The sequence below is a fragment of the Xenopus laevis genome, chromosome 4S (assembly GCF_017654675.1).
Source record: "Xenopus laevis strain J_2021 chromosome 4S, Xenopus_laevis_v10.1, whole genome shotgun sequence".
Taxonomy (NCBI): Eukaryota; Metazoa; Chordata; class Amphibia; order Anura; family Pipidae; genus Xenopus; species Xenopus laevis.
The window spans coordinates 41,504,402-41,517,782 of NC_054378.1; the positions used below are offsets into that span (position 1 = coordinate 41,504,402).

Genomic DNA, 13,381 nt, shown 5'->3' on the forward strand with positions numbered 1-13,381 from the left:
GTTGAAAAACCTCTGGGTGTAGCCTCCCCTCGCCCTGATCTAAGGTTTCTCGGCTGAGAAAATCTGCTATCCAATTGTCCACTCCTGGGATATGAACTGCGGAGATAGCTGGTACTGTGTTTTCCGCCCACAGAAGAATTTGCTGTGCCTCTGCGAGGGCCGCTTGACTCCTTGTGCCTCCTTTGTGGGTTGATGTAACAGCTCTTACATTGTCTGACTGTTTTCTTACAGGTAGATCTTGATGTCTGCCTGACCAGTGGAACAATGAGAGGATTGCTCTTAATTCCAGGATGTTGATGGGGAGTAGTTCTTTCTGTGACCAACGTCCCTGTACTGTTAGATCTCCCAATACTCCTGTTGTGATGACTGTCCACTGGTGATTGGGGAAGAGTTTTCCTGACTGAAGTGTTGTTGGTCAAAGCCACCAATTGATTGAAGTTCAAACTAGTTCTGATAGTGGTTTAGGTCCGCTAGGTTCCTCCTCTGGTGTTGGGAGTATCAGTCTCTGTAAGGCTCTGGTGTGGAGCTGCGCGTATGGAATCGCGGGATGAAACCATAGTCCCCAGCACTCTCATGACAAATCATATAGGTACCTGATCCGCTTACTGCAGAGCTGAAAGGAGCCGCTGCATTGAGGTGATTTTGGATTGGGGAAGGAAGGCTCTTCCCAATGACGAATTTAGGTCAAGCCCTAAATATTCTGTACTATCAGAAAATCGAGATTTTTGGAATTTTATCTGCCAGCCTAATAGCGTTAGTGTCTGCATCACTGTCTGGAGGTGAGTTGCGGCCAGTGCCATGGAACGGGCCTTTACCAGTAGGTCGTCCAGGTATGGTATGACACTCACTTCCTGCAGTCGCAGGTCCTCTAGAGCTGCGGCCATGACCTTTGTGAATACCCTTGGCACAGAGGATAGTCCGAATGGGAGTGCCACAATTGCCAATGTTCTCCTGCCACTGAAAAGCGAAGGAACCGGTGGTGGTTGGGATGTATGGGGACATGCAGGTATGTATCTTTGATGTCGATCACCGCCATGAAATCCTCTAAGTCCAGGAACATTAGGACTGACTGGATGGAATCCATCTTGAAGTGGTGCTTCTTTAGATGGTCGTTTAGTGCCTTTACGTCTAGCACCAGGCGAAAAGATCTATTCTTTTTGGGTACTATAAACAAGTTTAAGTAGAAACCGAAGCCCCTCTCCCTTTGAGGGACCACCTGTACTACCACATAGGCAGTCAGGGCTTGTAGACCCCCTTAGAACGCGGAGTGCCTGGGGTCCAGTAATCTCTGCCGTCACACCTCCCGAAAGTGACTTAAGCGTCCGTGTAAGGGTAAGCTTTCTGGGTGGGCACCTCCTCATGCGGAGGCTGTTTTGTCCTGTGTGGGCTTAGGTGCAGCTCTGCTTCCTGATCAAGAAGTGCTCTGCCTTGACTGGAATCTGAGGTGCGTTGGAGCTTGTTGTTTTTCATGTTGGGACCTTTGCCTCTGATTTTGGCGAAAGGGACGAAAAATGGTTGCCTTTTGAAGGTAGTCCTCTTGGGTCTGTTTTGCGGAAGTAAAGTGCTCTTGCCTCCTGTAGCTTGAGAAATTACCTTCTCTAGTTCAGCACCGAAAAGTTGTTTTCCGAGAAATGGGAGACCAATTCGAGGTAAGATCTGCTGACCAGTTCTTTAGCCAAAGGAAACGTCTGGCTGCAATGGATTGTGCCGAAGCCCTTGCAATGAGCTTAGCCGCGTCCAAGTTCGCTTCACAAATATATGTTTGCGCCCGCTATCTGAGCTACAAGGAGGTCTATGGAGGGGTCTTCTTAACCAATGAGTTGGGCCACCTTTTCCACCCAAACCTCCATTGCCCTGGATACCCATGCGGTGGCAAAAATAGGTCGGAGAGCTCAGCCTGCTGCTGTGAAAATCACCTTGCGGAAACCCTCAAGACATTTGCCAATAGGATCCTTAAAGGAAGCCGCATCAGCTACTAGAATGGTGGTGGTCTCTGACAGTCTCGAGACCGATGGGTCCACTGCTGGGGGTGAAGACAAAAGGTCTGTAGTCCTAAGAAAAGGATACGTTTGAGTAAAGCGCTTGGAAAATTGGACTCTATGGTCTGGCATTTTCCATCGTGCTTTAACATCCAGCTGTTCATAGGCTTCTGCCTCTTAAAAATGTTTTTGGTTGGCTCTGATGAAGGCGGGGTGCCTTCTAGACATAGTGCCTGTAATACTGCCTGAATCAGGCTCTCGACATCTCTTTGTGATCTAGGGGCATCCTGATCCTGATTAATCTCCGGGTTGGATCTGTCCCTCTTCCCCTGATGCATCTTCCTGTTTATCAGGAGATACAGGTGGGGAAAGAGGAGGTCGCTTTGTGGCCGACTGCTGAGTGACCGGTCTGTGAGGCTGTGTAGATAGGTGCTGTAGGACCTTATCTAGAGTCTCTGGGATTCTGGCTAGGTTCTGTAGACCTGCAAAGCTGGCTGGTAGGGCTGTGTGGGATTGTAATTGTGCAGTGACTGCTGCAGGCTTACAGGCTTCACATATTGGCTCAGCCGAAACGCTAGCAAATTTAGGTCTGCAAGTAGCACATGCCAAATACTAAATTGTATTGGTGGTACGTGCAGTTGCCTGCTTGGGAAGGTACTAGTCCTCTGCCCTGCCCATCATGGCTATACTATGTAGATAGTGCCACCCAGTGAGAGAGAGAGAGAGAGAGAGAGAGAGAGAGAGAGAGAGAGAGAGAGAGAGAGAGAGAGAGAGAGAGAGAGAGAGAGAGAGAGAGAGAGAGAGAGAGAGAGAGAGAGAGAGAGAGAGATAGATAAGGGAAGTGTAACTACCTGTTAACCAAGGTAGGAAAAAATGGTGCCTTGCTCTTCCCTGTGAGAGACAGTGAGGCTGGAAACGCTCAGTGCTGGAGAGAGATGCGAATCCAAATTGGCTGCCAGAGAGGTTTCCAGGACTTTGGTATAGTACATTAGTAAGATGGTGCCCGTGAGAGAATAGCAGTGAAAGTGAAACTAAATGCCGTTTCTGCAGAGCTGACAGGCAGCAAGAAATGAGGGGAGGGAGGAGGGAAATGACAGCCGGGAATGCTCAATAAAAGGTGTACCCTCCATTGTGGCTACTGCTGCAGCCTCCTGGGAGCGGGAACCAGTTGCCCAGGGTAGTGTGGGGGGGGGAGCCCCCAGCCTCCGTAGAGCGGAAAGGCTACAGAGCATCTTCAGATCAGAAGTCCTTGGCTGGAGGGGTTCTGGAAGAGAAACACTGACCCCCAGTAGTGGCATGATACTGAAATCTGTACCATTGCTCCCAGCCACGAAGTGTCCGTCCTCCTTCTGAGGACACTAAAAGAAAACCGAGGATAGAGAAGGTAGGCGGGGATGAAGCCCAGAGCAGGAGCCACTTTAACCTTTTAGTGTCCTTTCTCCAAGCAACAGGATCTTCATCCCCATGGTGCATGTGTCCCCCCCAATCTAGGCAAGAGAAATATTCACCTCAAAATGTAACAATTTTCATTCTCAAAAGGAGAATAATTTACTTATATAAATGTTTAATCCAAAGACAACTTTATACACCAATTTTTATTAGGCCAAGAATTATAGAGCCATTCTATTTAAACAGTGCTTTTCAGTGTTTTCCATTTTGTAGACCAATAATTTAATATGTGCATTACGATTAAAACGATTTGAATTGACCTTATGGGCAGGGTAATGGGGGGCATAAAAAAGCATTACAGGGCCACATCCATCCTGCAAACAAGCTACACATAGATAATCATTTTATTTATGGGTTTAACTAGTTGGACTTGTGTATTTCTAAATTGCTGAGTGAATGTAAGCTTTACATATGATATCCCAGTGCTTATATGAAAGATAAACCTTTACTTGTTGAGTTATTGGAGGACTGTAAATAATGAACTCTAACAAATAAACAGTATAGACTAGCACAGGATGCAACTTTTAAACACTCAATTGAAGAATATTAGCAAAGGAATTAGGAATCCTCATTCTTAGGGGGGTTATTTATCAAAGGTGATTTTTTTTTTAACTCTAATAAATTCGAATATACTAACAACTTGAATGGGAGGTTATTTATGAAAAAATGTCTAACATTCGATCAAATAGGAACAACCCGAAAATGTTAATAGAATTTGAATCGTGTTTTCCTCCGAAAAAAAAAACTGGAATGTCAGGAAGGCAATTAAAGGGGTGGTTCACCTTTAAGTTAACTTTTATTATGTAATAGAATTAACAATTCTAAGCAAATTTTCAATCGGCCTTCATTTTTCCAGTTTATGAATTCTTTCCTTTCTTCTCCTGACTCTTTTGAGCTTTCAAATGGGGATCACTGACCCATCTGAAAAACAAATGCTCTGTAATGCTACACACTGATTGTTACTGCTGCTTTTTATATCTCATCTTTCTATGCAGACCTCTCCTATTCATATTCCAGTCTCTTATTCAAATGAATGCATGTTGCTAGGGTAATTTGGAACCTTAGCAACCAGATTGCTGAAATAGCAAACTGGAGAGCTGCTGAATAAAAAGCTAAATAATGCAAAAACCACAAATAATAAAAAATGAAAACCAATTGGAAATTACGCTCTACATCATACTAAAAGTTAATTTAAAGGTGAACAGCCCCTTTAACATCTTTAAATGGTTTTAACAGACCTCTGCCATTGACTTCTACATGAATTCAGCAGGTTTTATGTGGCGAAGTATTGAATTAGAGCAGTTTTCAGGGTCAAGGTGTGATAAATCTTACACTCTAATTCAAATTCGAGTTAGTGGTTTTAAATCCAAAATCGTGAGTTTTGACCCAAAAAAAAAAAAAAAAAAAAAAACAATTTGAAAAATCTAATTTACCATCCGAAGCTTAGTAGATCTGGCCCTTGGTGTGAAGTTTTCAGATGCCTACTTACCACTCCCCTTGCCAAGTACAGGTGTACAAAATCCTTCCAGTTGATTTCTCTGCCAGGGTCTCGCAGGTAAAAAAATAAAAATCCACTAGCAATTCCAGCAGCCAAGATTGCTAAATTACGGAAGTCTTTATCATCCCACGGGAAGTCCCCCTGTAGGGCAGCATCAACATTATCAGGATTACAAATTCTGATCTCAGCAAAAGCCTTTCTTGGAAAGAGCTTCAGCTACACTAGTATAAATATTTATTTAAATATACACTAGTATAAATATATATTTACTAGTCTGTAAATCTATCCCCTGGGAAGAAATTCTGCACATTCTAGAAAAACGTAAACAAATTAAAATGAGGATGAATTGTCTAACAGCAGAATCTACAGCTAAACAAGGCAGTACAACAGCATACTTGGAATGCGAGCACTTTGAATTCCAAAATTTGGAAGTTTCTGAACAAAAAAAAAAAAAAATTAACAACAGTAGAAATGTTTCTCTGTTTTGTACAGGGCATAAAAAAATATCAGCTACTCTTCTCTGTGTGGGACATGCCCAAGTTATTCTCTTGATCTTATGTTATCGGGTAAATCTTATGCGGCTTCCTGTTTTGTGTACTGAAGCAAGTGAGTGCACTAGAACAGACTACTAGTGAGATAAAGGGATGAATCAGTGCATTCTTGCATTCAACAGTGTAGAAAAACGGCAGAAAAAGTGGATTAAAAATGAACGAGCCTTCATGCAAAGATTCTCTTATATGTTATGAAGTACACACCTTCTGAAGTCTCCGCCACCATGTAGACTCCTCATGATTTCCATCTTTTCTGTTATTGGGGCCCCCACTAGTTCTTTTTGTCTCTTCTTCCTTTGCATCACCTACAGTACATAAAAAAAAAAAAATTTCAAATCTTAAGTCTGCTTCCCTCTAGTGGTTGTACTATAGAAATACCAATCATTGTTTACCAGTTCCTTTATCGCTGGCATTCCTAGAACCTGAATCCTTCTCATTCTTCTGAAAGTATTTTTCAAAACCTGTATCATAACAAAAAACTGTGGCAGATAAAAAAAAGCAAAAAAAAATTTCCTATTTATGGTATCCTGATTCCAGATTGGGCACTATTTGCAAAGAGCTTGTATGTTGTCCCAGTGTCTAAGGCTATATAACACCTACATTTTTCTGTGGCAGGTTCACATTGCGGTTTTTTAAAAAGGCGACCGCTACGTAAATACGCTTAGGGGCTTCCAGTTTAGGCTATGGCATTTTCACTAGCGTATTTACGCAGCTGTCGGCTTTTTAAAAAAACGCGGCGGTATGTGTGTGTCCGTAACCTAAGGGCAATGACACACAGAGCTACTAGTAGCCAGCTACTTGTTGTGGCTACAAAAGAGAATTGCCTCTGTTAAAATACACGTAATATCTTAGCAGAGACAATTGTTACTATTGTCTTTTCTATAGCTGAGATTCACGCTGCGTCTTTTAAAAAAGGCGACCGCTACATAAATATGCTTAGCGGTTTCAAGTTTGGGCTATGGATTTACGCAGCAGTCGATTTTTTAAAAAACCACGGCAGTATGTTTGTGTCAATAGCCTAAGGGCAATGACACACAGGCCTACTAGTAGCCTGCTACTTATTGTGCTTACAAAAGAGAATTGCCTCTGTTAAAATACACATAATGTCTTAGCAGAAACAATTATTACTATTGTTTATTTTATAGTTGAGATTCAAGCCGCAATCTTTTATAAAAAGGTGACTGCTACATAAATACGCTTAGCAGTTTCAAGTTTATGCTATGGATTTACGCAGCAGTCTGCTTATTAAAAAAACCGCAGCGGTATGCCTAAGGGCAATGACACACAGAGCTATTAGTAGCCAGCTACTTGTTGTGGCTACAAAAGAGAATTGCCTCTGTTAAAATACACGTAATATCTTAGCAGAGACAATTATTACTATTGTCTATTTTATAGTCGAGATAAGTAGCTGGCTACAAGTAGCTTCATGGGTCACTGCCCTTAGTGGGTATTCCACCGAGTACTCTGCTTTCCTCCCAGACTCCAAAAACATCCATGCAGGTTAATTGGCTCCTGATAAAACTGACAATAGTGTGAAAATGTGATAATGTCTGGGGCATTGATATGTGCTGTTGCGAACTTCCTAAGCAAGTCCAATATGTAGAATGCAGAATGGTAAATAACAATAAAACACTGTGTACTGCAGTTCCTGTTTTTATAAAGCTTTCCCTAATAGAATTATAATATTAATCAGTATGCATACATGACTTAACTTTCATTTCTTTGTATAGCAGGAGCAGTTTAGGAACACATACCTTTGGGTGGTTTACAAAAGACAGAAGATAGACATGGATTCCATCTCCAAGACTGGCAGATATTGGTAGTAATGCTCCTACTTGCAAACTGAAAGAAACACAAATACATAATATGCACGTTTATCTGCAACACTTTTGCTTTGTACTAACAAAATTCTATAGTGGGGCACGTGTCTGATGTAGAGATCAGATACATGATCACTTCAACGCTTCATCTATTCTTTACGCAAATGATAACATCAAACTATTTTCCCTGCAGAAAAGTGGGTAGAAGCGTGTGCTGCAGATACATCTGGGCAAAATATGCAGATCATGTTCAGGTCCAATGAATCAGAACCAAGCAAGCGATACAGGGACATTACAGATGCACATAATGTGTGGTCATAAAATTCACTCCTCGGGGGACCTACATACTCACAGCTGAAAAAGGTTATTTTTATGGATTTAGAAGCACTGACTAGTGGGCAAAAGCCTCTACAAATATTGGGATCTTCGGGTATGGAACTTTATGTAACAATACACAACAGGTTTTACATATTTTGTGTTGAACCCAAGTCTGCTAATCAGCCTCATTCTATGGAATGGCTGCCTGAAGCCAAACAGCCCTCTCCGCCTAATGACTTTGTCTCCCTTTACTTGCCTCTCGCAGAGCAGCTCTGCCGTACAAACTACGGAGTCGTAGTCTGCGAGACACTCCAAAAAATCCAGCAGAAACCAGGCGCCCGATCCCGGCACTCATTTCACTGTATGGGACTGAAGCAATGTCACTCCACCTGACAGCTTTGGCCACTCTCTCTTGTGCCTGTCGATTTCCGCCCAATCAAAAAAGCGCATCCTCTACAGGCACACAGAAAACACACTGCAGTGGTCCTTCCTTCAGGGTTCTTTTACGTCCATCAGCTATAGCTCTCCGGGTAGAAACTGCGAACTAGAACTTGTGTTCCTTATAGTTATGCAATGGCGCTTTGGGGTGCAGAAAAGTGCTAATAAGAATAGTTTTATTATCGATACAAAGAAGATAAATATACTTTGAGGATTGACTGTGCGAGTGCGTTTAATATTGGATAAAATATAAAGGAAGGAGTTTATTTACCTCCCAACATTCAAAAGAGGGACAAAAAGTTGTGCAAAATGTTTTGGCCACGCCCATTTTTGCGGCCACACCCCCTAATTACCACGTTCATTTTATAAATTGTAAATAGGGTTGCCATCTTTTCAGAATTGGTTTACCGGCCTGGTGGGGGACGGGAACAAAAAGGAGAGGTGTGACGTCAAAAGGGGCGGCGCCGTGCCGTAAAAGGGGCGTGGCCACGACACCGACACTTATAGACGTTCATAAAAGCTAAGTCTTTACAGGGGATTGGGGGCAGGCCAAGGGGTCTTTTTAAGGGTATTACAAATTTACCGGCACATTGCCGGTAAATTTGTAATACCGGCCCCAGCCTTCGCAGGTGTTTTACCGGCTAGTCCGGTAAAATACCGGCTGGGTGGCAACACTAATTGTAAATAAGCTGTATCACTTTAAACGGGCAGGGAGATCTGTATGGCAGTCCCTACTAAGGTGATGTAATAGATGTAGTGCAACTGGCTTCCCTCCACTGGTTATTGTACTACAACTCCCAGCCCCAACACCCAGAGAGCAAAAGCATTAGCACAGGCAGTGGGGAGTAGGGTTGCCACCTTTACTAAAAAATATTACCGACCAGTGGGGGCTGGCACCAAAAGTGGTGGTCCATGATGCAAAAAGGGGGCAGAGCTACATTGCTTGCTGCAAAAGGGGCGGAGCAACATCGCAGAGATGTCCACAGCGCTAGAAAAAAGGTAAGTTCTTTGCGAATTGGGGGCAGGCCAGGGGCTTTTTTTAAAGGGTATTACAAATTACCGGCAATTGCAGGTTTGGCAGGTGTTTTACCGGCTAGGCCGGTAAAATACCGGCCGGGTGGCAACTCTACATGCCACCCTCTAAAATCCTGCTGCTCTAGGCCTGGGCCTTGGTGGCCTTTCCACAAATCCGGGCTTGTTTGGGAGGAGCCTTCCGCTACTCAGATGCCACCAGATCTTAAGGTGAGAAAACCAAGGCACAGGCTCTGGACAGGGAAGGGAACCAGAATGTACACAGCAGGAACAGGGAAGAAGCAGACTGTAGTCAGAGGACAGGCCAAAGTCAATAACTGAGAAAGCAGGGTGGCACAAGAGCAGAGACAGATACACCTGGTTGTTGAATTGCGTCCAGCCTAGCAAACAGTGGACAATCTGGTCATGAAACACAGAAAGAAATCTCCAGCGATGGGTCTAACCCATGCTGTGGCATTAACCAGCTGCTAGAAGCACAGTTGTGCCAGCGCTTGGTCTAGGGTTGCCACCTGGCCGGTAAAAATTAATGCTTGATGCCAATGTTATTAATAGGAGAAAAGGGCAAGAATATAGGAAGGCCGGTATTTTTTTCCAGAAAAGGTGGCAACCCTAGCTTGGTCTAACTCATAATCTGGAGTTGACCAGCTGCTATAAATGCTAAAAAGCCAATATTTGTACAGAAAGAGAAAAATTGCCAGTGTATGGTTTGCCTTTAAAAAAAAGTATTACAAAATGTGATGTGTTAGTACCACACTTTGGCCAAAATAGGTCCCTCATGCCACATTAAGCCCCAGCCCATTAATATACACCTGTAAATCATTCCCTGTTTTAAAAGCTGAAGGGCAGCTATAAGCAATATTTGGCTACATTTTGTACACAAAGGAAATCGCCAGCACTAGGTCTAACCTTGGCTGTGGCTTAAAAGCTCCCTGCTTTCTCACTAGAGATTCCTAGATAAGGGTAAGTGTACTGTTGGTTTTACTTACTTACTTAATTTAAATGCACTGCAAACTTAGAATGCTAATGGATAGTGTAGGACTCACGTACAATGAGGGGCATTGACGTGGCTCGTGAGCTTACATATTTTGACCACAGTGTGGTACTAACACCTCATTTTTTTGTAATAATTATTTTTAAAGGCAAACTGTGCACTGTCAATTTTTCTCTTACTGGACAATCTGGTCTTGTTTTGCTTCTTGTTTATGGTGAAGAAGGCTTGATAGGTTTTTTTTTTACACTGAACTGTTCCTTTATCAATTAAAGAAGGACCTCATTGGAGTAAATGGTTGAGGCCAACAGAACTCATATACTTCGGGCCTTTTATTTTTCAAAGTCCGAATTTATCTGACTTTTTTTAATGAAAAAAGTCAGACCAAACTAGAATCCACTATTGTACATTATTTATTATTTTAAAAAATTACGATTTTATCGGATCAGGGACAAACACGGAAAAATCGAGCAAAATCCGAATTGTATGATTTTTTTGTATTTTTTCTAGAATCGCTCGATTTTTTCCTGAAAAGTCCAAATTTTTCGGATCTTTATCCGAAAATTCCTATATAGTCAGATTTTCGGATAATTCCAACGCAGACCACAGAACCTTCAAAATAGGATCGGGACCTCTCTCACTGACTTATATACCACCTCGGCAGGTCCGAGATGCCGGATTTTTGGATTCTGACTTTTTCTATCCTCTGGGGTTAATACATCTAAAAAAATGTTTTTTTTCTACTAAAAATTCGGATTTTATAATTAACAAAGCTCAAATTTTTCGAGTTTTTGGCATTCGGACTTTAATAAATAACCCCCATAAACATGATGCATAAAGTTTCAATAAGGTAATGGATATTCTCATCAGTTAACACTAGATAGGATCCACTGAGCAAGACAATCCAGAAGTGACTAGTGCTAATTAGAACATTATAAACAAGAGTGAGTCATTAAAATTTTGGCTTGATTACTCAGTTTGTAGTCTGTATTTTTTAGGGGCAACCCGACAGTTTTAGAATGAACGCTCTAAGAAGCAGGATTAATAGTGATCGAGAACAAGCTTTCAAGATTTTATTTAGCAGCTAGTGCTCTTTTTGCTTCTGCTCTGCTGGCCTGTATAACCCTGTATAACTCAGCCTGCAGCCTTGTGTCTTTATATGGTCACAGAACAACCCCTCAGTGACTTTTAATATCCTTATCATTTACAGTAGGGGTACATTATCCCTTATAATACATGAGTGATACTCAGAGTTCCCTGTATAACTCAGCCTGCAGCCTTGTGCCTTTATATGGTCACAGAACAACCCCTCAGTGACTTCTAATATCCTTATCATTTACAGTAGGGGGTACATTATCCCTTATAATACATGAGTGATACTCGGAGTTCCCTGTATAACTCAGCCTGCAGCCTTGTGCCTTTATATGGTCACAGAACCCCTCAGTGACTTCTAATATCCTTATAATTTACAGTAGGGGGTACATTATCCCTTATAATACATGTGTGATACTCAGAGTTCCCTGTATAACTCAGCCTGCAGCCTTGTGTCTTTATATGGTCATAGAACCCCCTCAGTGACATCTAATATCCTTATCATTTCTCCCCTATTTGTTCAGGATCAATCATAATAAGGTTATAGACATAAAAACAGAGCTGTTATATTATCCATAAGACTGGTCTACACATGACAGCAAATAGCATGCTTCCCAAATATTACAGCTGCATAGCCTGGCGACCGCTGTGCTTATTGTCAGCTAAATACGTTTTATTACTACCTTTACCAACATTCCATAGTTCTCTTGGTAACAGAAGAAATGTGGGTTATTACAGTATAGATAGAACATGAATCCAGCAATGGGCTTCAACAACACATATTCACATATTCTAGCTAAAGGTTGCAACGGGGTGTGATAAGGCCTGCCAATAGTGGGGCCTGGTTCAGTTTGCATTTTTCTGCAAGGAAGGCATTTTTTTCCTTTCTGATCAAAATTGGAAAAATCTTTAAACAGTATTTTTTGGGGTTTTTTTTGCTTTCTTCAGGGCCTGTATCTTACTAATAATTCACTACTCAATATGATTTATTTGGCAATGTGCACAGCACTAGTGACCAAATACATTTAGCGATAAATATTTATAATTTTTTTGACTTTGGTTCCTGCACCCCTTACTCATTCCATTGTATTGGTCACTTAATATACTCTTGCTCAGTTGTGATACATGCAATTTAATATTTTTGGGTGACTTTGTGAGAAGGAAGGCAGGGACGGAAGCTGACATATGTGATGCCTTTTCAGGTCTCCCCCATTTTAAGAAGCCCATTCATTTGCATATGTTTGCCATACCATTGCTGATGGTTCCGGAAATCACAGTTTGGGTCCCACTTGTTGGGAGAGCTCCCTTTCCTCTCTCTGTTCGGGGTATGACAGCGGGTGCTTTATGATTGCTTTTCAGCCTGCCTTCTCCCTCTGCGTTCCTACCGCATTTAGGTTTGGGAAGAGGGTGTGTGTTTATCTCCTCTGCTTCATTTATTTCTCAAAGAGCTGCGGGCAAAGAAGGCAGCAGACAGGTCACCCATAAAACTGTCAGAACCAAAGAAAACCCCGGACAATATCAGTCCCTTCATTCACTCGCTCCTTTACTGCTCGCAACCGTTAGGGAAATAAATTGAGAGAACAAGGCAGGCTGAAAATCATTCCTACGGCACAACAAGTAACTTCCGATTTAAAAAAAAAAAAAGCTAGCACTGCATCTAATTAGGCAGGGGGCGGCCCACTTTAAAGCAGGGTAGACAGGTTATCAGTCCGGGCCTGGGTGCTGCACTATTATTTACAATACACAGGTTTCAATACAAGTGACATCACTAAGCACTTTATAAAGGTGTGTTTTACAGGTTATTCAAGGCTCTTAGACATTGTCTGTGTGCACCATGCTGAACATGAAGAAAAGAAAGAAAAGCAGAGAACTGTCTGAATAGGCAAGTCCATCACCAGATGATAATGTTCGTGTCCACTCTGTTATCAAAAAGTTTGGGGCCAATTGCAATGGGTTAATTTCCTGGAATTGGATGTGCGATGAGCATGTACTGTACACACTAATGCGCACCTAGGGGCCTAATTATCGTTTAGTGTAAAAAATGGAGACTAACATCACTGTTGATATTGCCGATAGCAATTAGTATGTAGTAGTACTGATATTCTGAGACAATTTGCAATTGGTTACCCTAGTAACCAGGTTTTAATGAGATATTGGGAAGTGAATAGGAGAGGGCCTGAAAAGAAGAGATGTATTTAAAAGTAGCAATGATAAAA

General features: G+C 42.1%; 1 protein-coding gene across 4 annotated transcripts in view; it reads right to left on the reverse strand.

Moving 5' to 3' along the window:
- The window catches only part of afg3l1p.S, a 35,499-nt gene extending 22,573 nt beyond the window's left edge, over positions 1 to 12,926 (reverse strand). Inside the window, exons 1-5 of one of the 4 annotated variants that reach the window (XM_018260534.2) lie at positions 12,416 to 12,918; positions 7,232 to 7,319; positions 5,870 to 5,938; positions 5,682 to 5,782; positions 4,918 to 5,067 (exon numbers count right to left, since the gene is read on the reverse strand). In XM_018260534.2, the coding sequence (XP_018116023.1) occupies positions 4,918 to 5,067; positions 5,682 to 5,782; positions 5,870 to 5,938; positions 7,232 to 7,319; positions 12,416 to 12,418 (411 nt within the window). In that variant the 5' untranslated portion in view covers positions 12,419 to 12,918. Of the gene's footprint in view, positions 1 to 4,917; positions 5,068 to 5,681; positions 5,783 to 5,869; positions 5,939 to 7,231; positions 7,320 to 7,871; positions 8,276 to 12,415 lie in introns of those variants that run through there. The other 3 variants (XM_018260532.2, XM_041561156.1, XM_018260533.2) reach the window with 3 other exon arrangements.
- Between the last annotated feature and the right edge of the window lie 455 nt (positions 12,927 to 13,381).